Consider the following 26,039-nt stretch of genomic DNA (forward strand, 5'->3'; position numbering starts at 1 on the left):
TATAAGTACTTTTTGAAAATACCGCAATAATAATGACAACCAAGATCATTTTGGTCACAATAACCGTGATAAGAAATTGTCATACCGCGACATCCCTAGTGTGTACCATTTCACCATTTGTAGTGGTGAATAGTTTAAAAGTTAGTTATTAATTACATATTCTAGACTTGGACGGTACATTTCTTTTTGATGCTGGTGGCCTGAACTCATGTCTTCCGTTTTGCAAAACTTGGCTTCGCTTAAGAGGTTATACCTGACGATCATGGGGTTACGTGGTTATATTGGTTATGGTAATTGTTACTATAGTAACCATGGTAACAATGACACAACTCAGCCAGGCTTAAGAGGTTATTAACTAAATGACTCACAATAATAAAGAAATGGAGGTACCAATATTATTGTTACGGTTGGGTGGTTGCATGGTTATTCGCGGATCGTTTCCCCAAGATGCAGACGGAACTACGGAAGCAGCGTGCAGGTAGGACAATGATTCATTATCCACAAATCAGGCAAAATACGAAAGTACAGTAAAGCATGCCGATAGTACGGGAAGCTAAGGAAAAAGCTAGCGGGAAAGCTTAGTATAAAAACATCATTCAGAAGCTAAGATTTACCAACGTAATGTTGCATGAACCTCCAAGTCCGAGTCCATGGTTCTCGCCCGGGAAAGGGTGGAGTGCCATCTCCAAGTTGGGGAGGAGATCTTGCCCCAAGTGGAAGAGTTCAAGTACCTCGGAGTCTTGCTCACGAGTGGCGGAAGAGTGGATCGTGAAATCGACAGGTGGATCGGTGCGGCGTCTTCAGTAATACGGACACCGTATCGATCTGTTGTGGTGAAGAAGGAGCTGAGCCCGAAGGCAAAGCTCTCAATTTACCGGTTGATCTACATTCCCATCCTCACCTATGGTCATGAGCTTTGGGTTATGACCGAAAGGACAAGATCACGGGTACAAGCGGCCGAAATGAGTTTCCTCCGCCGGGTGGCGGGGCTCTCCCTTAGAAATAGGGTGAGAAGCTCTGTCATCTGGGAGGAGCTCAAAGTAAAGCCGCTGCTCCTCCACATGGAGAGGAGCCAGATGAGGTGGTTCGGGCATCTGCTCAGGATGCCACCCGAACACCTGCCTAGGGAGGTGTTTGGGGCATGTCCGACCGGCAGGAGGCCGAGGGGAAGACCCAGGACACGTTGGGAAGACTATGTCTCCCGTCTGGCCTGGGAACGCCTCGGGATCCCCCGGGAGGAGCTGGACGAAGTGGCTGGGAAGAGGGAAGTCTGGTCTTCTCTGATTAGTCTGCTGCCCCCGCGACCTGATCTCGGATAAGCGGAAGAAAATGGATGGATGGATGGATGGATGGATGGATGTTGCATGAAGCAAACAAAACAGCCAGATCGAGTGTGGCGAAAGGCAGGAATAAATAGCTCTCTGATTAGTGCCCGGGAACAGGGAAGCGTCCCGAACACTGATCGGAGGCAGGTGAAAATAATCAGCACCCATGGCAACCAAGAAACACAATCCCAGGGGTGCTGAAACAGAACTAAGAGAGTCTTAAACTAAAACAAAACACGATCCGGGCAACGGATCATCGCAATTATGCCAGTATGACTCAGAAAAACAATGTTTCCAACATAAGAGTTTAATCTAAATCAATATATAATAACATGATAATAAATGCAGTGGCTTTGAGTTGTTGTAGTGTAGTGTTTAGGACTTGTCACTAATTGCATTAATTTCCGTTTTTACTGCCTGTGTCCTGGGAATAAACGATCTTATATCTACATTCAGCACCACTTCACTGTTTACAATCCATGTGAGACCCTGTGTTTATAACTGCTGGTGTGAATGTGTACACTGTGTGCAAACAAGAGGCTCTATAATTGTATCAGCTTATCGCATCCAACGACCACTGTTTACTGCCACGCTCTTTTGGCCCCCGATGCATTGGATAGTTACTTAACTCTGTCCCGTGTGTTTTTCAGGGTCGTCGACCAGGTTATTTCTCCTTCCTGGACCCCTTCTCCCCGGGTGTGTGGCTCTTCATGCTGCTGGCCTACCTGGCTGTTAGCTGTGTCCTCTTCCTGGTGGCCAGGTACACAAATGCACCCCTGAGAGAAAAGACAAAAAAAAAAAGGCAGGGAGGTCAGAGAGCAGCAACGTACTAGTACGGTTGGTTCTACTGGAGACAGATGTTTTTAATCCTCTTCCATCTCTGCAGGTGATCATGCCCACCACAGAGAAAGACATACTGTTTTGCCTCTGCTGGCTTTTTTTTAGTTCAACACTGACACCTGCTGGTCACACATAACTGTTGCTCAACCAACCAACATGAACTCATATTAGTTTTTTTCCATTTGCTTACACACAATTTCACTAACTGTGTGTCTTTTTTCAAAAGGATTTACCCACTTTTCCAAACACCACATTCAATTTGCCTAATTCCTAGATTAAATGAAATGAAATAAGTGTATTTCGGTCTATAATCAACCATCAACCATTTTGTGTGACCGGTTTAACAGTACAGATTATACATATTTAACAATCTTACACATTTACACACAAAAAGAAAAGAAAAAGAATGACAGAAAAAGGAATAGGCTGAAGCCAAAGTTTATATTTGCCTATCCTATACATTCACTGAAAATAAGATTACCTGGAACATCAATGTTTAAAAAATCTATGGGATGAAAGTAATTGTTACTATATTTTATAATTTTCAATTATTTCACCTTTCAAGGCTTTCTTAAACCTTAACAAAGAACTACATGTCTTCAACTCATCACTGAGCTTGTTCCACCATTTAACTCCTAAACTGAAATATATTTGTATTTTATATTCCTTCTTACTTTACCTATTTCAAAAATCAATATCCCCCGTAAATTATAGTTTTCTCCTCTTAATTAAATAACCTAAAAATACAAGCTGGAAGGCTGTTGTTCTTTACTCTAAACATAATTTCCATTTTTTTTAAAAACACTATCTGAAAATTTTAACACATTAGAACCTATAAATAATGGATTGGTATGTTCATAGTAGCACGCTTTGTGTATTGTTCTAATGACTCTTTTTTTGAAGTTTAATTATTGGGTCTATGTTCTTTTTATAAATATTTCCCCAAACTTCAACACAATATGTTAAATATGGAAAAATAAAAGAATAATATAACATATGCAGACATTTCTTATTCAGCATGTGTCTTACTCTATAAAGAATAGCAATGGATTTGGATATGTTTCCCTTTATATATTCAATATGCGGTTTACAACATAATTTATGATCAATTATTATTCCCAAGAATGTAGTTTCATATACTCTATGAATTTCCTCTTGATTTAATTTTAATTTTGCTTCACAATTTGCACCAACGCGCAATATAATTATATTTTATTATTATCATTATTAATATTTAAGTTCGCTTTTACATTCGGCGAAGGCATCATTTTTTTTTTTAATGTTTTTTTTTTCACTACCAGTTGTTTTCCGTAAAGAAAACAGTATTACTGTTTTTCAATTTACGATAACATATTCTAAAAATTGCCATCATTTTAACTGTAACATTCTGTTGACTACGCTACCATTTTTTTCCGTAAAAAACACCAGATACTGTTTTGAAATGTACGATAATATATTCTAAAAATTGCCATCATTTTTACTGTAAATTTCTGTTGACTACACTAGCATATTTTATTTTGTGGAAGAAAAAAAACCAGATACCGTTTTTCAATTTATGATATGTTCTAAAAATTGCCATAATTTTTACTGTAAAATTCTGTTGACTACACTAGCATTTTTTTTTGTGAAAAAAAAAACAGATACTGTTTTTCAATTTATGATATGTTCTAAAAATTGCCATCATTCTTACTGTAAAATTCTGTTGACTACACTAGCATTTTTTTTTGTGGAAAAAAAAAACAGATACTGTTTTTCAATTTATGATATGTTCTAAAAATTGCCATAATTTTTACTGTAAAATTCTGTTGACTATGCTACCATTTTTTCCGTAAAAAACACCGGATACTGTTTTTAAATTTACAATAATATTTTCTAAAAATTGCCATAATTTTTACTGTAAAATTCTGTTGACTAAACTGGCATTTTTTTCGTGAAAAAAAACAGATGCTGTTTTTCAATTTATATGTTATAAAAATTGCCATAATTTTTACTGTAAAATTCTGTTGACTACACTAGCTTTTTTTTTTCATGGAAAAAAAAAAGATATTGTTTTTCAATTTATGATATGTTCTAAAAATTGCCATAATTTTTACTGTAAAATTCTGTTGACTACGCTACCATTTTTTTCCGTAAAAAACACCAGATACTGTTTTGAAATTTACGATAATATATTCTAAAAATTGCCATAATTTGTACTGTAAAATTCTGTTGACTAGACTAGCATTTTCTTTTGTCGGAAAAAAAAACAGATACTGTTTTTCAATTCATGATAATATGTTCTAAAAATTGCCACAATTTTTACTGTAAAATTCTGTTGACTACGCTACCATTTTTTTCCTTAAAAAACACCGGATACTGTTTTTAAATTTACGATAATATATTCTAAAAATTGCCATAATTTTTACTTTAAAATTCTGTTGACTACGCTACCATTTTTTTCCGTAAAAAACACCAGATACTGTTTTGAAATTTACGATAATATATTCTAAAAATTGCCATAATTTTTACTGTAAAATTCTGGGGACTAAGTTGCCAGCAGTATTATTCAAAACATCCACCTGTCCCCCTCCAGACCTGCAGGGGGCAGAGAAACACAACCACATCAAAAATCACCAAACAGGGACGGCCATTTTGCCGACAGCGCAGCATGTAGTCTTGGAGAAGTAAGAAGGAAAAGTCTGTTAGTAAGAAGGAAAAGTCTGTTTGTAAGAGAAACAAAAGCTTAAACAAAGCAAGCAACTAGGAGAAGAAAAGAGCCAAAGAGACTCCTTAGTTCCTGGTCACACGCAGCTGGTAGGAAATGAACTTGGATGCTATAGATAGATAGTACTTTATTGATTCCTTCATAGCTCTAAATTTGTTAATACTTTGTTTGAAATGTTTGCTTTGAGCTACAAACTGTGTAATTTGTGTTTCTCTCAACTTTGAGTGGCTTTATCAATTTGAAGTATTAACAAAGGCAAAGTGGATGCTTATGTTTGGCTTATGCTTAAATACTCAGTTAGATTGCTTATTTACTTTTTTACTTAAATATTTAAGCTGTATATTTACTGCTACATTTGTGTGATTAATGAACTTAGTTCAACTTAAAGCAATGTTTTGATGATTTGTTTATTAGTTTAAACTCAAAATAAAGCAATGGTGGGCGGGGTTTGGTGGTAGCGGGGGTGTACAATGTAGACCGGAAGAGTTAGGGCTGCATGGGATTCTGGGTATTCGATGTGTTGTGTTTATGTTGTGTTACGGTCCAGATGTTCTCCAGAAGTGTGTTTGTCATTTTTTTTTGGTGTGGGTTCACAGTGTGGCGCATATTTGTAACGTAACAGTGTTAAAGTTGTGTTAAAGTTGTTTTTATACGGCCACCGTCAGTGTATGCTGTGTGACTGTTGACTAAGTATGCCTTGCTGTAATTTTCATGTGAAAGCAGAAGCTGCATTTAACATGATGCCGAGCAGGTACTCTGTGTGCGCAGACTGTAGAGGGCGCTAAAGGCAGTGCCAACACGCCCCACATTCCGGGTGTCTCCCGGGAAGACTGGGAGAGTTGGCAAGTATGGTGCTGACAAGCGCCGTTAATGTAAACCTTGCGGGCCGCACTAACATTAATTTGTTTTAATAAGGTGCGGGTCTGGGCGTGTGTCTGAGACCCCTGGTCTAAACATAGCCCAAAAGTAATAAAAAAGCTTTGCATGCAGCGTTATTTCATTTTAAATTTCAAAAGAGTTATGCGGCTCTCATTGATATCTTTAATTTGTGAAACTCGTCAAAATGGCTCTTTGAGTGGTAAAGGTTGCCGACCCCTGGTTTAAGGTTATCAAGCTAAACACCCTCTAATTAACCCTACAGTAAACTGGAAGGGGGAAAAAAGAGAAGATTTGAGTTGTTCTTGCGTTCTAAGGACTGGGGCCCTTTTCAAGTTGGGGCAAAGAACTGGGGAATTTAAACACAACTTGACAGTTGATAACCACACAACTTGACAGTTGATGACCATACAACTTGAGAGTTGATAACCACACAACTTGACAGTTGATAACCACACAACTTGACAGTTGTTGACCACACAACTCGACAGTTGATGACCACACAACTCGACAGTTGATAACCACACAACTTGACAGTTGATAACCACACAACTTGACAGTTGTTGACCACACAACTCGACAGTTGATGACCACACAACTCGACAGTTGATGACCACACAACTCGACAGTTGATGACCACAACTCGACAGTTGATGACCACACAACTCGACAGTTGATGACAACACAACTCGATAGTTGATGACCACACAACTCGACAGTTGATGACCACACAACTGGACAGTTGATGACCACAGAACTGGACAGTTGATGACCACACATCTTGACAGTTGATGACCACACAACTTGACAGTTGATGACCATACAACTTGAGAGTTGATAACCACACAACTTGACAGTTGATAACCACACAACTGGACAGTTGATGACCACATAACTCGACAGTTGATGACCACACAACTCGACAGTTGATGACAACACAACTCGACAGTTGATGACAACACAACTCGACAGTTGATGACCACACAACTCGACAGTTGATGACCACACAACTCGACAGTTGATGACCACACAACTCGACAGTTGATGACCACACAACTCGACAGTTGATGACCACACAACTCGACAGTTGATGACCACACACCTGGACAGTTGATGACCACACAACTCGACAGTTGATGACCACACAACTCGACAGTTGATGACCACACAACTCGACAGTTGATGACCACACAACTCGACAGTTGATGACCACACAACTCGACAGTTGACGACCACACAACTCGACAGTTGACGACCACACAACTCGACAGTTGACAACCACACAACTTGAGAGTTGATCTTTATATTCATGACTATTTACATTGTAGATTGTCACTGAAGGCATCACAACTATGAATGAACAAATGTGGAGTTATGTACTTAACAAAAAAAGGTGAAATAACTGGAAACATGTTCTATATTCTAGTTTCTTCAAAATAGCCACCCTTTGCTCTGATTACTTTTTCACACACTCTTGGCATTCTCTCCATGAGCTTCAAGCACTCCTGTGAAGTGAAAACCATTTCAGGTGACTACCTTTCTGAGCTCATCGAGAGAATGCCAAAAGTGTGCGAAAAAGTAATCGGAGCAAACCGTGGCTATTTTGAAGAAACTAGAATATGAAACATGTTTTCAGTTATTTCACCTTTTTTTTTTTAAGTACATAACTCCACATGTGTTCATTCATAGTTGTGATGCCTTCAGTGACAATCTACAATGTAAATACGTCATGAAAATAAAGAAAATGCATTGAATGAGAAGGTGTGTCCAAACGTTTGGCCTGTACTCTATATATTACATTAACAATATATTTTTTTACATAAGCTGTAAAAAAAATATTAAAAGTTTACTTTAAAAACTGGCAGCTCAGTCCCCAGAATTTTACAGTAAAAGCAGCGGGTTTTTTTACAGCATATAAAAAAAATGGAAAAACAATACCACTGTTTTTAGCAGTAAAAAATTAAGCTGTTATTCCTGCCAAAGGTGAGTTCATTGGACCTTACAGACCACCTCAACAGCATAGAAAAGACGAGAAACATAAAATTCACACAAGAAGAGGAAATAGACAGGACTACAAGATTTTGGACTTGAAAATCCAGCGCTAAGATGACAGAAGCCAAAACATCAATGTGCACGGACAATATATTTACTCCGGACCTCCAAACATCCCACAGCACACACATTATCCGTTGTGAGGAGGCTCTATAAATGAGCCAACATCATAACAGAGGAAGAAGACAAACAATAAGGAAGAGAAACACATCAAAAAATGCACTCACCAACCAATATTCAACTTGGGCCATCAAAAATTGGAATAACAAGGAAAAGGAAACAAGAAAAAAAACAATAGCAAAACTCGAAATAAAGAAACATAACCGTACCGTCCATCAGGGGAATAACAGAACCAATACAACGAGCCATGAAAACACAACAAATACACACAGCAGTTAAAGGCCTACTGAAACCCACTACTACCGACCACGCAGTCTGATAGTTTATATATCAATGATGAAATCTTAGCATTGCAACACATGCCAAAACGGCCAGGTTAATTTATAAAGTGCAATTTTAAATGTCCCGCCACACTTCCGGTTGAAAACGTCTATGTATGATGACGTATGCGCGTGACGTCACGGCGGCAACGGAAGTATTGGTACCCAATGTGTTCTCGACTCTCATTTTCAAGAGCATATAGTACCCGAGGTGGTTTAGAATACAAATCCGTAATCCACAATAGAAAAAGGAGAAAGTGTGGAATCCAATGAACCCTTGTACCTAAGTTACGGTCAGAGCGAAAAAAGATACGTCCTGCACTGCACTCTAGTCCTTCACTCTCATGTTCCTCATCCACAAATCTTTCATCCTCGCTCAAATTAATTAAAGCGTCGCTTTCTCGGTCCGAATCTCTCTCGCTGCATTGTAAACAATAGGGAAATGTGAGCAGCCCTTCCTCCTGTGACGTCACGCTACTTCCGGTATAGACAAGTTTTTTTTTTTAGCAGCGACCAAAAGTTGCGAACTTTATCGTCGTTGTTCTCTACTAAATCCTTTCAGCAAAAATATGGCAATATCGCGAAATGATCAAGTATTTGTTGACAAAGTGGTGACCCTCGCCCCATCCTTGTTTGTGAATGACTGAACATTTCATGGAAGCTGCTTTTATACCCAATCATGGCACCCACCTGTTCCCAATGGGCCCGTTCACCTGTGGGATGTTCCAAATAAGTGTTTGATGAGCATTCCTCAACTTTCTCAGTCTTTTTTGACACTGGTGCCAGCTTTTTTGAAACATGTTGCAGGCATCCAATTCCAAATGAGCTAATACTTGCAGAAAATAAAGTTTTCCAGTTTGAACGTTAAGTATCTTGTCTCTGCAGTCTATTCAATTGAATATAGGTTGGAAAAGGATTCACAAATCATTGTATTCTGTTTTTATTTACCATTTACACAACGTGCCAACTTCACTGCTTTTGGGTTTTGTATTACTCACAGATAAACACGGCCCTCTATAGGCAGCCATAACTGCGACGTGGCCCTCAGTGAAAACAAGTTTGACAACCCTGCTCTACTGTGGTCCCACTAACCGCCAACATCTTATCCCCCAGATTGACGCCTTACGAGTGGTACAACCCCCACCCCTGCCTAAAGGGCCGCTGCAACCTGCTCATCAACCAGTACTCCCTCGGCAACAGCTTGTGGTTTCCCGTCGGAGGCTTCATGCAGCAAGGGTCCACCATCGCTCCCAGGGCTCTCTCCACACGCTGTGTCAGCGGAGTTTGGTTAGTCTGGCTTCATTCGGTTAATTAGCTCCGACCGTGATATGCTGGTATTTCTCTGCCAAAAGATATGGGTTGCCAAATGTAAACGTACAGTCATATTTTTCCAGCAGATATACTTCTCCGATTTAACCTACTTTTCTCAGATTTAACTCAGTTTTCTCAATTCCATTCAGTGTCAAACGCGGAAGTGCAGCGTCGACGTCTTTGAGTGTATCATTTTTAAATATGGAACTTTATTGGCATTATTTGTCATTAAGCATATGTCATGTTTCCTTCTCTTCCGTAGTAAGAAAAGTGTAGTAGGAGTGTAGGCGCGGCTTTGCGGCTGAGAGGCAAGAGCTTGGTGGAATATTGACATCCTATTCATCTTTAAGCTTGGCAAGAGATTTAGCGCTCACATTTAGATTTAATATTTAGGTTTAGAGTTAAGATTTAGGTTTAACATCGTGTGCTCACATTCAACATTTAGTGCTCACATTTAGCTTTAGATTCAACATTTAGGTTTAGTTTTAACATTTAGGTTAACATTCAATATATAGATTTATATCCACCATTTATATTTAATATTTAGGTTTAGATTTAACATTTAGGTTAGGATTCAACATATAGATTTATATTTAACAAGCGGTAGAAAATGGATGGATGGATATATATTTATATCTAGCATATATATTTATATTTAACATTTAGGTTTAGATTGAACATTTCGGTTAAGATTCAACATATAGATTTATATCTAGCATATATATTTATATTTAACATTTAGGTTTAGATTTAACATTTCAATATAATATTTAGAGACATTTAATTCAAACTTAAATGTGATTTTTTTTTTTTTTAATTACCGTATTTTTCGGGCTATAAGTCGCAGTTTTTTTCATAGTTTGGCTGGGGGTGCGACTTATACTCAGGAGCGACTTATGTGTGAAATTATTAACACATTACCGTAAAATATCAAATAATATTATTTAGCTCATTCACGTAAGAGACTAGACGTACAAGATTTTTTTCGGATTTAACGATTAGGAGTGACAGATTGTTTGGTAAACGTATAGCATGTTCTATATGTAATAGTTATTTGAATGACTCTTACCATAATATGTTACGTTAACATACCAGGCACGTTCTCAGTTGGTTATTTATGCGTCATATAACGTACACTTATTCAACCTGTTGTTCACTATTCTTTATTTATTTTAAATTGCCTTTCAAATGTCTATTCTTGGTGTTGGGTTTTATCAAATACATTTCCCCAAAAAATGCGACTTATACGCCACTGCGACTTATATGTTTTTTTCCTTCTTTATTATGCATTTTCGGCCGGTGCGACTTATACTCCGGAGCGACTTATACTCCGAAAAATACGGTAGCTAAATGTGAGAAAAGTGGGTTAAATCTGAGACATATATATCTGCTAGAAAAGTGTAACTGAACTTTCACATTTGGCACCCCATGAAAAGATGAGAGATGTTGTAGTTATCAAGAAGCGCTATTGTGTACTTTGTCAATGTTCACATACACACTGTAACGCTAATGTTGCATTTCCTAATGTTGACGCTCAGAGTTTCCAATGTTCCTGAATGCACCTCGCCTTGAGCGTGATTGGTGGAGAAAGTGAAAGTGGTTTGTGTGTTGTCATTGAAGCCAGCTGGTAATAGAGACTCAAATTTAACATAACATAAAGTGTTGGCCCTGTGATGAGGTGGCGACTTGTCCAGAGTGTACGCCGCCTTCCGCCCGAATGCAGCTGAGATAGGCTCCAGCACCCCCCGCAACCCCAAAAGGGACAAGCGGTAGAAAATGGATGGATGGAAGATAATACAAGTATTTATGTCAATCAATCAATCAAAGTTTACTTAAATCACGAGTGTCTCAGAGGGCTGTACAAGCCACAACGTCATCCTCGGCTCAGATCCCACATCAGGGCAAGAAAAAACTCAACCCAATGGGACAATGAGAAACCTTGGAGGGGACCGCAGATGTGGGGACCCCCCCTGGGCGACCGGTGCAATGGACGTCGGGTGAATATAGTTAATAGTGTGAGAGTCCAGTCCATAGTGGATCTAGCATAATAGTGTGAGAGTCCAGTCCATAGTGGATCTAGCATAATATTGTGAGAGTCCAGTCCATAGTGGATCTAACATAATAGTGTGAGAGTCCAGTCCATAGTGGATCTAACATAATAGTGTGAGAGTCCAGTCCATAGTGGATCTGACATAATAGTGTGAGAGTCCAGTCCATAGTGGATCTAACAAAATAGTGTGAGAGTCCAGTCCATAGTGGATCTAACATAATAGTGTCAGAGTCCAGTCCATAGTGGATCTAACATAATAGTGTGAGAGTCCAGTCCTTAGTGGATCTAACATAATGGTGTGAGAGTCCAGTCCATAGTGGATCTGACATAATAGTGTGAGAGTCCAGTCCATAGTGGATCTGACATAATAGTGTGAGAGTCCAGTCCATAGTGGATCTAACATAATAGTGTGAGAGTCCAGTCCATAGTGGATCTAACATAATAGTGAAAGTCCAGTCCATGGTGGATCTAACATAATAGTCAGAGTCCAGTCCATAGTTGATCTAACATAATAATGTGAGAGTCCAGTCCATAGTGGAACTAACATAATAGTGTGAGAGTCCAGTCCATAGTGGATCTAACATAATAGTGTGAGAGTCCAGTCCATAGTGGATCTAACATAATAGTTTGAGAGTCCAGTCCATAGTGGATCTGACATAATATTGTGAGAGTCCAGTCCATAGTGGATCTAACATAATAGTGTGAGAGTCCAGTCCATAGTGGATCTAGCATAATAGTGTGAGAGTCCAGTCCATAGTGGATCTAGCATAATATTGTGAGAGTCCAGTCCATAGTGGATCTAACATAATAGTGTGAGAGTCCAGTCCATAGTGGATCTAACATAATAGTGTGAGAGTCCAGTCCATAGTGGATCTGACATAATAGTGTGAGAGTCCAGTCCATAGTGGATCTAACAAAATAGTGTGAGAGTCCAGTCCATAGTGGATCTAACATAATAGTGTCAGAGTCCAGTCCATAGTGGATCTAACATAATAGTGTGAGAGTCCAGTCCTTAGTGGATCTAACATAATGGTGTGAGAGTCCAGTCCATAGTGGATCTGACATAATAGTGTGAGAGTCCAGTCCATAGTGGATCTGACATAATAGTGTGAGAGTCCAGTCCATAGTGGATCTAACATAATAGTGTGAGAGTCCAGTCCATAGTGGATCTAACATAATAGTGAAAGTCCAGTCCATGGTGGATCTAACATAATAGTCAGAGTCCAGTCCATAGTTGATCTAACATAATAATGTGAGAGTCCAGTCCATAGTGGAACTAACATAATAGTGTGAGAGTCCAGTCCATAGTGGATCTAACATAATAGTGTGAGAGTCCAGTCCATAGTGGATCTAACATAATAGTTTGAGAGTCCAGTCCATAGTGGATCTGACATAATATTGTGAGAGTCCAGTCCATAGTGGATCTAACATAATAGTGTGAGAGTCCAGTCCATAGTGGATCTAACATAATAGTGTGAGAGTCCAGTCCATAGTGGATTTAGCATGATATTGTGAGAGTCCAGTCCATAGTGGATCTAACATAATAGTGAGAGTCCAGTCCATAGTGGATCTAACATAATAGTGAGAGTCCAGTCCATAGTGGATCTAACATAATAGTGTGAGAGTCCAGTCCATAGTGGATCTAACATAATAGTGTGAGAGTCCAGTCCATAGTGGATCTGACATTATAGTGTGAGAGTCCCGTCCATAGTGGATCCAACATAATAGTGTGAGAGTCCAGTCTATAGTGGATCTAACATAATAGTGTCAGAGTCCAGTCCATAGTGGATCTAACATAATAGTGTGAGAGTCCAGTCCATAGTGGATCTAACATAATAGTGTGAGAGTCCAGTCCATAGTGGATCTAACATAATAGTGTGAGAGTCCAGTCCATAGTGGATCTGACATAATAGTGTGAGAGTCCAGTCCATAGTGGATCTAACATAATAGTGATAGTCCAGTCCATAGTGGATCAAACATAATAGTGAGAATCCAGTCCATAGTGGATCTAACATACTAGTGTGAGAGTCCAGTCCATAGTGGATCTGACATAATAGTGAGAATCCAGTCCATAGTGGATATAACATAATAGTGTGAGAGTCCAGTCCTTAGTGGATCTAACATAATAGTGTGAGAGTCCAGTCCATAGTGGATCTAACATAATAGTGTGAGAGTCCAGTCCATAGTGGATCTAACATAGTAGTGAGAGTCCAGTCCATAGTAGATCTAACATAATAGTGATAGTCCAGTCCATAGTGGATCTAACATAATAGTGAGAATCCAGTCCATAGTGGATCTAACATAATAGTGTGACAGTCCAGTCCATAGTGGATCTAACATAAAAGTGAGAGTCCAGTCCATAGTGGATCTAACATAATAGTGTGAGAGTCCAGTCCATAGTGGATCTAACATAATAGTGTCAAGAGTCCAGTCCATAGTGGATCTAACATAATAGTTTGAGAGTCCAGTCCATAGTGGATCTGACATAATAGTGTGACAGTCCCGTCCATGGTGGATCCGACATAATAGTGTGAGAGTCCAGTCCATAGTGGATCTAACATAATAGTGAGAATCCAGTCCATAGTGGATCTAACATACTAGTGTGAGAGTCCAGTCCATAGTGGATCTAACATAATAGTGAGAATCCAGTCCATAGTGGATCTAACATAATAGTGTGAGAGTCCAATCCTTAGTGGATCTAACATAATAGTGTGAGAGTCCAGTCCATAGTGGATCTAACATAATAGTGTGAGAGTTCAGTCCATAGTGGATCTAACATAGTAGTGAGAGTCCAGTCCATAGTAGATATAACATAATAGTGATAGTCCAGTCCAATCAATCAATCAATGTTTATTTATATAGCCCTAAATCACAAGTGTCTCAAAGGGCTGTACAAGCCACAACGACATCCTCGGTACAGAGCCCACATAGTGGATAGTGGATCTAACATAATAGTGAGAATCCAGTCCATAGTGGATCTAACATACTAGTGTGAGAGTCCAGTCCATGGTGGATCTAACATAAGTGTGAGAGTCCAGTCCATAGTGGATCTAGTTAATAGTGTGAGAGTCCAGTCCATAGTGGATCTAACATAATAGTGTCAAGAGTCCAGTCCATAGTGGATCTAACATAATAGTGTGAGAGTCCAGTCCATAGTGGATCTGACATAATAGTGTGAGAGTCCTGTTCGTAGTGGATCCGACATAATAGTGTGAGAGTACAGTCCATAGTGGATCTAACATAATAGTGTGAGAGTCCAGTCCATGGTGGATCTAGTTAATAGTGTGAGAGTCCAGTCCATAGTGGGGCCAGCAGGAGATCATCTTGAGTGGAGACAAGTTAGCAGCGCAGAGACGTCCCCAACTGATGCACAGATGAGTGGTCTACCCTGGGTCCCGACTTTGGACAGCTAGCACTTTATCTGTGGTCACCTAATCTGCCCCCCCCTCCACGAAGGAGAGGGGGGCTGAGCAGAAAATAAATGGCAGATCAACTGGTCTAAAAGGGGGGTCTATTTAAAGCCTAGAGTACACAAATGAGTTTTAAGATGGGACTTAAATGCTTCTACTGAAGCATGTCCAGTAAAGAAAGACTGTCATTATTTATTTTTTGAATATGTAAAATACGTTTTTATGTTAAGTGCAGTTGTTGATAAATAACGTGATTACTGGCAAAACCGCTTGTCATTTTTATGTTGAGGCGGCGGGGTTAATGTCGGTAGCTGCATTGCCGAACGTAACTAATAAAGTAACTTTTAATCTAACTTACTTACTTTTAAAATCAACTAATCAGTAAAGTAACTAAGTTACTTTCTAAAGGAGTAATCATTAGTCATTAATCAGATTAGTTTTTCAAGCTAACTGTAGCAACACTGCTTAGTAAGAACCAACTCAGTGGCCTAGTGGTTAGAGTGTCCGCCCTGAGATGGGTAGGTTGTGAGTTCAAACCCCGGCCGAGTCATACCAAAGACTATAAAAATGGGAGCCGTTACCTCCCTGCTTGACACTCAGCATCAAGGGTTGGAATTGGGGGTTAAATCACCAAAAATGATTCCCGGGCACGGCCACCGCTGCTGCTCACTGCTCCCCTCACCTCCCAGGGGGTGATCAAGGGTGATGTGTCAAATGCAGAGGACAAATTTCACCATACCTAGTGTGTGTGTGACAATCATTGGTACTTTAACTTTAATAATGATTGTATTCAGAGTAACACAACCAAATGTTGGTTAAAAATATAGAAATAATTGACTTCGAAGGACAAAAACCCAAGATATTCTAAAGGTTAAATAAATAAATAATATTCACCGTTCTCGTGAATAGTAATAATTTTAGTATTCAATTTTTTTAATTTTTCCGGATTTTTAACCTTGTACTTTAACACTTTATTTATGCTTTCATTTTCTTAAATTGGATCATATTAGTACACTGTTTGTTTCTTTGCTTCATCCATTCCATAATGTAACTCCAAATATTGATATACTAAAGGTTGCAAGTGTTGTACGTGCGTACAAATGTTTTAAGTAAAAATTTCCTTCCAAGGTTGTATTTCTCCTCTTTTTTAAAGAATAACTGTTGCTTTTTGAAAAAAATTTAGCTGTTTGCAAATGCACCATATAATAGAATTTCAATATTTTTGATTCAATAAAGAATTCTAATTTTCTCTATAACCAACATTACGCAGTTAAGCATACAATTGTCATTATTTCCACATATTTCTACATAATAACAGTAACATTATAATGCGAACAGTAGAGAATAGGGTTTTCTCGATACCAATATTTTGGTACCGGTACCAAAATGTTTTTCGATACTTTTCTAAATAAAGGGGACCACAAAAAAATTGCATTATTGGCTTTATTTTAACGCCTCCCTAGGGAGGTGTTTAGGGCACGTCCGACCGGTAGGAGGCCACGGGGAAGACCCAGGACACGTTGGGAAGACTATGTCTCCCGGCTGGCCTGGGAACACCTCGGGATCCCCCGGTAAGAGCTGGACGAAGTGGCTGGGGAGAGAGAAGTCTGGGCTTCCCTACTTACACTGCTGCCCCCGCGACCCGACCTGGTATAAGCGGAAGAAGATGGATGGATGGATGGATGGGCTTTATTTTAACAAAAAATCTAAGAGTACATTAAACATATGTTTATTATTGTTACTTTTGAGCTGTATGTAGAAGTGGCTGGTTATGTCAGCTCTGCTCTTTTAATGTCTTTAATGTCCTTTGTGTTTGAAGTTTCCCTCTTACACACATGCTTATGTGTGCTATGGCTTTGAGGTTTTTTTTCTTCATTGGCCTCAGTCTGGACCCCCTCTCCAGGGGTCCAGGCTTAGACTGATTTTTTTGATTTTTTTTCCTCACCCCCCCCAGTGTTTACCTGTTTCTCACCTTTTTTGTAAGGGGCGCCGGAAGTTGGCAGACCCGTCAGCGATCCTGTTCTGTCTCCCTGTAATGTTTGTCTGATCTTGAATGGGATTGTGCTGAAAATCTTAATTTCCCCCAGGGATTAATAAAGTATTTCTGATTTCTGATACCGTGCAACCCTAGTAGAGAAAATATGCAGTGATTTTGGTCAATAAATGTGCTGACATTGCAGTCATATTTTCACAGCAACAACACACTAGGTTAGCCTACTAACTGAAAAAATCCAAATGATCAAACTTAGAGCGCCCGCGTCTTTATGCAAGTCGGCAAAAACTCCAGGCTCCATTTTAAGATGTATAGCAAAGCCCAACATGAATTCTCGACTGTCCTCCACAGGTGGGCCTTTACCTTAATCATCGTCTCCTCCTACACCGCCAACCTGGCCGCCTTCCTGACCGTTCAGCGGATGGAGGTGCCCATCGAGTCGGTGGACGACCTGGCCGATCAGACGGCCATAGAGTACGGCACCATGCACGGGGGCTCCACCATGACTTTCTTCCAGGTCAGGGTTCAGGCACACCATTGCGTATGATGGATTAAGTGGAATGAATGAAACGCGCGGTTACTTTAGTCAATGGGTCAATGGCGATGTTAATTCCCCGCTCGCCTTCCTCTAGCCACAAGTGCGATCGGTTTCCTGCCTCTTTTTTAAAACTCAATAGCGGCCTCCTATTAGTGAAGCACCCACAGTGAGCTTGGAGGGGAAAAAAAGTAGAGTATGAGGCGGTGAAGGATGACACGGGAGTGGAGTAGCATCTTGCATGGCTGCTTTGTTGTCCACTCCACTGTTAATGATGCCAGCGAAGACAAACTGAAAGAAACGAGGAGGCCAAGTTAGAATGCTAACTGTTGTGCGTTCAAGGTGACAACATGTGCAGTGCTGCTACTTCTGCTCAAAGAAGTCTTTGTTTTAAAACTATGTAGCTTTGTTTACAATAACACTATCCGGAAAAATAAAATGTTCGTACTCGGGTCAAACTGTCGCCATCATTATACCTGTTATTAACTGTACAGGCAATCATTTAAGTAACAATTTAACCATAACATTTAACATTGAATGCCATGAAAATAAGTTAAATGGTGTTTTAGTGTTGTCCCGATACCAATATTTTGTTACCGGTACCGTTACCAAAATGTATTTCGATACTTTTCGGTACTTTTCGACACTTTTCTAAATAGAGGGCACCACAAAAAATGGCATTATTGGCTTTATTTTAACAAAAGGGGTACATTAAACATATGTTTATTATTGCAATTGTGTCCTTAAATAAAATAGTGAACATACAAGACAATTTGTCTTTTATTAGTAGGTAAGCAAACAAAGGCTTCTAATTTAGCTGCTGACATATGCAGTAACAAATTGTATAATTTTCCATTGTATTATTTTGTCAACATTATTAAGGACAAGTGGTAGAAAATGAATTAATAATCTACTTGTTCATTTACTGTTAATATCTGCTTACTTTCTTTTTTAACATGTTCTATCTACACTTCTGTTAAAATGTAATATTCACTTATTCTTCTGTTGTTTGATACTACACATTAGTTTTGGATGATACCACAAATGTAGGTATCAATCCGATACCAAGTTGTTACAGGATCATACATTGGTCATATTCAAAGTCCTCATGTGTCCAGGGACATATTTCCTGAGTTTATAAACATAACATACATTTTTAAAAAACGAAAAAAGATTTTGTGATGCAAAAAAATATCGATGTAATCATAGTAGTATTGACTAGATACGCTCCTGTACTTGGTATCATTACAGTGGATGTCAGGTGTAGATCCACCAATGACGTTTGTTTACATTGTGACGCCGGTGAGCTACGGTGTGTAGTGAAGCATGTTTAGCTATTCCTCGTCCTGCAGTGATAATAACATACTTTATTTGTCGCCATGGAGACAAGGATTAGTGATTTAGAAGTAACTAAAACACTTTTGACAACGGATGGACTTTAGCCGATAGCTAGCTAGCCATGTCTTAAAGCACCTCTTCCTGAGGGTGTTTCAGTGTTATAACTTCACCTTTTTAAGCCAAAATGCATCCGTCTCCCTTTTCTGTCTACACACTGTGTCTGCTTGTAAGTACTCCGTGATTGTGCACTGCCGAACATGCTCCTCTGCTTGTAAAACCAGCAATGACACGACGTGACTACGATGGAGGGGCGGGGGGTGGGGGACCGGTACTTTTTAGAGGCGGTATAGTACCGAATATGATTCATTAGTATTGCGGTACTTTACTAATACCGGTATAGCGTACAACCCTATGGTGTTTGTATCAAGATTAGGGTTGAAACGGTTTGTCTTAGCTACCTTACGTCGATGCGTCAAGAAAAGGTGGCTGCGCACGGAGAAAAAGATGTCACAAGTCGTGTTTCAATCAATCGATCAATCATTACTGGCCAATTTGCCACATGCCAATCAATGCCGATCACAAAAAATTTTATTTTTAGACGACTTGCAGTTTGGACCTTCTGTTGACAGGCTAAACTGCTGCTAGCAGGTACTGCTAACTTTGTTTGCATATGGCCACACTCTGTCAGCCCCTCTAAGGGAATATAATCTCAATTGCGGCATATAAACTACCGTATTTTTCGGACTATAAGGCGCACTTAAAATCCTTTCATTTTCTCATAACTCGACTGTGCGCCTTATAACCCGGTGCACCTAATGTACGAAATTATTTTGGTTGTGCTTACCAACCTCAAAGATATTTTTTTTGGTACATGGTGAAATGATAAGTGTGACCAGTAGATGGCAGTCACACATAAGCGCTACGTGTAGACGGCACTATGATGACAGTCACACACAAGATAAGTGTAGACTGCAATAGGACTCAAGTAAACAACACCAACATTGTATATGTTCCATTGAAAATATAGAACATTACACACTGCGCTCAAAAATCTATCCAAATGTTTTAGTATGACTTTGGTAAGCTATGAAGCCACACCGCTTGATGAATTGTACTGTGCTTCAACATAGGAGTATTATTATGGTGTGTGTATAAGGTAAGACATATTATCTGGCGTTTTGTTTCGCAATATTATGCAAAAGCAACTTTTATTACCTTCTAGTACCTGCTGATCTGTATTTGGGATCTGCATAAGTCGATAAGCTTCTTCTTTTCCTCTATCTTCTTGTCATGGGACATTCATCCTCTGCTGTTGCCATTTCTAATATAAAGTAGTGTAAAGTTCTTATTTATATCTGTCATTAATTGATTAACGTGGACCCCGACTAAAACAAGTTGAAAAACGTATGCGGGTGTTAACATTTAGTGGTCAATTGTACGGAATATGTACTGTACTGTGCAATCTACTAATAAAAGTCTCAATCAATCAATGTCAGTAAACTCGCCATGAAAGCTCTAAAACAAACCGGTGTAGTGAGTTTACATTATTCACCCAGGGAACTTGAGTTATTAGAGAGTTCCGGTCGGAGGTTTTTTTACGGGACGCATTTCCGGCGTTGTTGTTGCACCAGTGAGCCACGGATGAGGAGATGCTGCTCCGTTATTGATTGAAGTAAAGTCTGAATGTCATTAAAACAGTTAGCTCCATCTTTTGACACTTCTTCCACTCCCGTCCTTGCACGCTACACCGCTACAACAAAGATGACGGGGAGAAGACGCCGTCGAAGGTGAGCCACGTAAATAAGACCGCCCACAAAACGGCGCATCCTGAAGCGACTGTCAGAAAGCGGCTTGAAGATTATCTGTAAAACATCATCTATGCAACATTTTCAATCAATCAATCAATCAATCAATGTTTATTTATATAGCCCTAAATCACAAGTGTCTCAAAGGGCTGTACAAGCCACAACGACATCCTCGGTACAGAGCCCACATACGGGCAAGGAAAAACTCACCCCAGTGGGACGTCGGTGAATGACTATGAGAAACCTTGGAGAGGACCGCATATGTGGGTAACCCCCCCCCTCTAGGGGAGACCGAAAGCAACGGATGTCGAGTGGGTCTGACATAACATTGTGAAAGTCCAGTCCACAGTGGATCCAACACATCAGCGGGAGTCCGGTCCACAGCGGGGCCAACAGGAAACCATCCCGAGCGGAGACGGGTCAGCAGCGCAGAGATGTCCCCAACCGATGCACAGGCTAGTGGTCCACCCGGGGTCCCGGCTCTGGACAGCCAGCACTTCATCCATGGCCACCGGACCTATGCAACTCCCCCTCGCAAGTGACAGGGGAGAAGAGGAGAGAAGAAAAGAAACGGCAGATCAACTGGTCTAAAAAAGGGGGGGTCTATTTAAAGGCTAGATTATACAAATGAGTTTTAAGATGGGACTTAAATGCTTCTACTGAGGTAGCATCTCTAACTGTTACCGGGAGGGCATTCCAGAGTACTGGAGCCCGAATAGAAAACGCTCTATAGCCCGCAGACTTTTTTTTGGCTCTGGGAATCACTAATAAGCCGGAGTTCTTTGAACGCAGATTTCTTGTCGGGACATATGGTACAATACAATCGGCGAGATAGGCTGGAGCTAAACCGTGTAATATTTTATACGTAAGTAGTAAAACCTTAAAGTCGCATCTTAAGTGCACAGGAAGCCAGTGCAAGTGAGCCAGTATAGGCGTAATATGATCAAACTTTCTTGTTTTTGTCAAAAGCCTTGCAGCCGCATTTTGTACCAACTGTAATCTTTTAATGCTAGACATAGGGAGGCCCGAAAATAATACGTTACAGTAATCGAGACGAGACGTAACGAACGCATGAATAATGATCTCAGCGTCGCTAGTGGACAAGATGGAACGAATTTTAGCGATATTACGGAGATGAAAGAAGGCCGTTTTAGTAACACTCTTAATGTGTGACTCAAACGAGAGAGTTGGGTCGAAGATAATACCCAGATTCTTTACCGAGTCTCCTTGTTTAATTGTTTGGTTGTCAAATGTTAAGGTGGTATTATTAAATAGATGTTGGTGTCTAGCAGGACCGATAATCAGCATTTCCGTTTTCTTAGCGTTGAGTTGCAAAAAGTTAGCGGACATCCATTGTTTAATTTCATTAAGACACGCCTCCAGCTGACTACAGTCCGGCGTGTTGGTCAGCTTTAGGGGCATGTAGAGTTGAGTGTCATCAGCATAACAGTGAAAGCTAACACCGTACTTGCGTATGATGTCACCCAGCGGCAGCATGTAAATACTAAAGAGTGCAGGGCCAAGAACCGAACCCTGGGGAACTCCGCACGTTACCTTGACATAGTCCGAGGTCACATTGTTATGGGAGACGCACTGCATCCTGTCAGTAAGATAAGAGTTAAACCAAGACAAGGCTAAGTCTGACATACCAATACGTGTTTTGATACGCTCTAATAAAATATTATGATCGACGGTATCGAAAGCGGCGCTAAGATCAAGAAGCAGCAACATAGATGACGCATCAGAATCCATCGTTAGCAATAGATCATTAGTCATTTTTGCGAGGGCTGTCTCCGTAGAGTGATTTGCCCTGAAACCGGATTGAAAAGGTTCACAGAGATTGTTAGTCACTAAGTGTTCATTTAGCTGCTGTGCAACAGTTTTTTCGAGAATTTTGGAAATAAACGGAAGGTGGGAGACCGGTCGGTAGTTTACCATGAGGTCAGGATCGAGGTTAGGTCTTTTGAGCAGAGGATGAATAACCGCTTTTTTGAATGCTAGGGGAACAGTGCCGGAGGAAAGTGATAAGTTTATAATATTTAACACTGATGGACCTAATAATACAAACAGTTCCTTGATAAGTTTCCCAGGAAGTGGGTCAAGTAAACATGTTGTTTGTTTTATCCCACTTACACGCTGTAATAATTCCTCTAATGTTATTTCATCAAAAATAGAGAGACTATTTTGGAGGGCAGTGTCCGTCGTATATACAGTCGTATTTGTGTTAATAGAGCCCAGTTGTAGCTGGGATGCGTTGTCTTTAATCTCCTTTCTAAAGAGTTCAATTTTCTTATTAAAGAAATTCATAAAATCATCTGCCGAGTGGGTGGAGCTACTGGGAGGAGTCCCTTGTTGGGTTAGCGATGCTACTGTACTAAACAGAAATTTAGGATCGTTTTTGTTGAGGCGGATGAGATTTGAGTAGTATTTAGCTTTAGCTAAGGTAAGCATGCGTTTATAAGTTATTAAACTATCACTCCATGCTTGATGGAAAACCTCAAGTTTAGTCGCGCGCCATTTGCGTTCCAGTTTTCTACATGATAATTTATGAGCTCTAATTTCTTCTGTAAACCATGGGGTGCGCCTTTTAGGGGCCCTTTTTTGCTTTAGCGGTGCTATACTATCAATAATTTCGCGCAAGGCATCGTCAAAGTTGTTAGTGAGTTTATCAATAGAGCCGACATAATTTGGGAATGGTGCTATTACCGAAGGCAGTAGGTCAGCAAGAGTCATCGTTGTGGCAGCATTAATGTTGCGGCCACTATAGCAGTTATTATTATTATTAGCTTGTTGACAAAGAGTCAAAACTTCAAATTTTATAAGGTAATGATCGGACATTACTTTAGTATATGGAAGTATCATAACTTTGGAGGTGGTGACCAAAGAACCACCATTACATGTTATGTAGACCACAAGGAAGTGTTTACCATTTAGTAAAAAAATATAATAATATGACCCTTTTAATGCGCCTTATAATCTGGTGCGCCTTATATATGAAAAAAGATCGCAAATAGACCATTCATCGGCAGTGCGCCTTATACAGTAATCCAATGGTCTGAAAAATACGGTATTTATTCACTGAAAGAACAAAGGATGTTGGATTTGAAAGCAGGCAATACTTGGTGTTAGAGCCATAGTGTCTTACGTTGGTGGAGGTACATAAGGGGTTAGGGTTGGATCTCCACCTGGGTAAGGAATTCAAAATGAGTCCCTTTACTTTCTGGAAGCCACCAAAAAAAAGCTGTACATTTGCCTAAGTGTCCAGGTGCGTGTCCCTTGAAGAAGGCCGACCTGCCATGGCTCTCCACTCGGAGGTCATGCTCAAAATTAGTCCCGCTAAGTTAATGACGTCACTAAGAGGTTGGCTCAAGGCCAAGTGAAAGTTTACTTGGGGAGGGGATTTCATCATGCTCAGGTGTTGCTGAGTGGAGGCGCAACAGTTTTTGATTGTGCCAGGCTAGTATTTGTTTGCTCCCGTTTATTTTCCGTTTTATTTACGTGGCTGTATGATAATAAACATTTTTGTTAAACATGGACATAATTCTGGACATCGATTATTAGCCGGCTGCATTGATTGATTGATTACAACTTTTATTAGTAGATTGCACTGTACAGTACATATTCCGTACAATTGACCACTAAATGGTAACACCCGAATAAGTTTTTCAACTTGTTTAAGTTGGGGTCCACGTTAATCATGGCACACGTCTAAACTAGCTTCATTTATATTCGGCAACCAGTAGCAGTAATAGTTTAGGACTTTACGGCTACACTTGTTGAGGTTTATTTCGTAAATTCTTGACCGGATTATAAGTCGTCAGATGATGCTGCAATGTTCTCTGCCAGAACTCTCGCTACCAGACCTACCAGCGAATGTGGAACTTCATGCACTCCAAGCAGCCGAGCGTGTTTGTGAAGAGCACAGAGGAAGGCATCGCCCGCGTCCTCAACTCCAACTACGCCTACTTACTGGAGAGCACCATGAACGAGTACTACCGCCAGAGGAACTGTAATCTGACGCAGATCGGCGGGCTGCTCGACACCAAGGGCTACGGAATCGGCATGCCATTGGGTAAGTGTGTGTAGGGGTGTGTGTGTGTGTGAGGACTAGGGTTGCAAAGGGGTGGAAAGTTTCCGGTAAAATTCCGGAAATTTACCACGGGAAGTTGAGCTTGGGAAGTTTGGATATATTGACCATTTTTTGATTATTCAAAGTTGGACACGTCCATGGGAATTAATGGGGGATTACAATAATGATATATTATTGGGCACTTGTCTATATGCTGCTGCATCTTTGTGGCATTTTTGACGTAGCTCTTTGCACAGTATTTGCAAATGTACACAGCCTTTCCGCCTACTCTGAAATGTCTCCACACATCAGAGGGTGTACGTGGCATTATTCTGTTTGTATTTATTTATTCTTGTAAAACACTAGTGCAATGCCACACACAGATATAAATAGTCAGCTAAACTATTGGAGTAGTCTTTAAAAATATTTTACTGATGGACAAATGAATAGAAATAGGCTAGATGAATAAATGAACACTCAATCAGCATGCTAAATCAAACTATAACCTACATTCTTGTATGACAACAGAATGGCTAGCAGAACAAAAGGCAGAGGAAACTAGACCTTTTTATTTAGTATTTGCTAGTTGAACTTTATAGATCACAAAAAAGGTCAATTCGGATCGCTAACAGTGTTAGCATAAATGAATGGGATTTAACTTAGTGAAAATTAGCATCACGGCTAACGGATAAATATTTTCGGTTTATTATAAGACTGTGGTGGTACATAAACCTAGCTAGCTAGAGATATTGGCCCTAAAATAATTTAAAAAGTACAGGAACAGCTAGCTATCTTGAGTGGAAGTCTGCTGGAGTAGTCTACAGTCATACAGTAATAAACAATTACACCTCTATTAAACTTAAATACCATAGATCAAATATATTTACCCCAGTTATATCATCAAAACTTACCTGACTAAATGAAGTCATTGGGCTCAAATACTAGTGTGGCCTCAATAGCCCTGCTGTAGTGTGTAGCATGCTGGGAATTATCTGTGCATGTGATGGAAGAATGCACTGCACATGTGATGGAGGAATGCACAATGCAGGGTTGAAATTCTACTGAATTTGCATTAAATCAGGTTGTTTTAGCTAATAATCATGCTGCAAGATCTAGCATGTTGCATTCAATGTTTTTTCCCATTAATTCCCATGTATTCCCATTAATTCCCATGGAAAGTTTCCAACTTTGAATATTCCCGGAATTTTGCAACCCTAGGGGGGACTGACGAAATGTTGGGAATTCTTTTTTTTGAAGCAGGAAAGTTAAGAGTAAAATAAATTCCCATTTA

At 39.9% G+C, this 26,039-nt stretch overlaps 1 protein-coding gene across 2 annotated transcripts in view; it reads left to right on the forward strand.

Annotated features, from left to right (window-relative positions):
• The window catches only part of grik4 (glutamate receptor, ionotropic, kainate 4), a 1,090,788-nt gene that overhangs the window by 1,045,836 nt on the left and 18,913 nt on the right, over positions 1 to 26,039 (forward strand). For both annotated transcript variants that reach the window (XM_062060216.1, XM_062060217.1), the window contains 4 exons: positions 1,976 to 2,085; positions 9,351 to 9,524; positions 17,353 to 17,518; positions 24,526 to 24,751. In XM_062060216.1, the coding sequence (XP_061916200.1) occupies positions 1,976 to 2,085; positions 9,351 to 9,524; positions 17,353 to 17,518; positions 24,526 to 24,751 (676 nt within the window). The remainder of the gene's footprint in view (positions 1 to 1,975; positions 2,086 to 9,350; positions 9,525 to 17,352; positions 17,519 to 24,525; positions 24,752 to 26,039) is intronic.

This window comes from Entelurus aequoreus, linkage group LG10, assembly GCF_033978785.1.
Source record: "Entelurus aequoreus isolate RoL-2023_Sb linkage group LG10, RoL_Eaeq_v1.1, whole genome shotgun sequence".
NCBI classification, from domain to species: Eukaryota; Metazoa; Chordata; class Actinopteri; order Syngnathiformes; family Syngnathidae; genus Entelurus; species Entelurus aequoreus.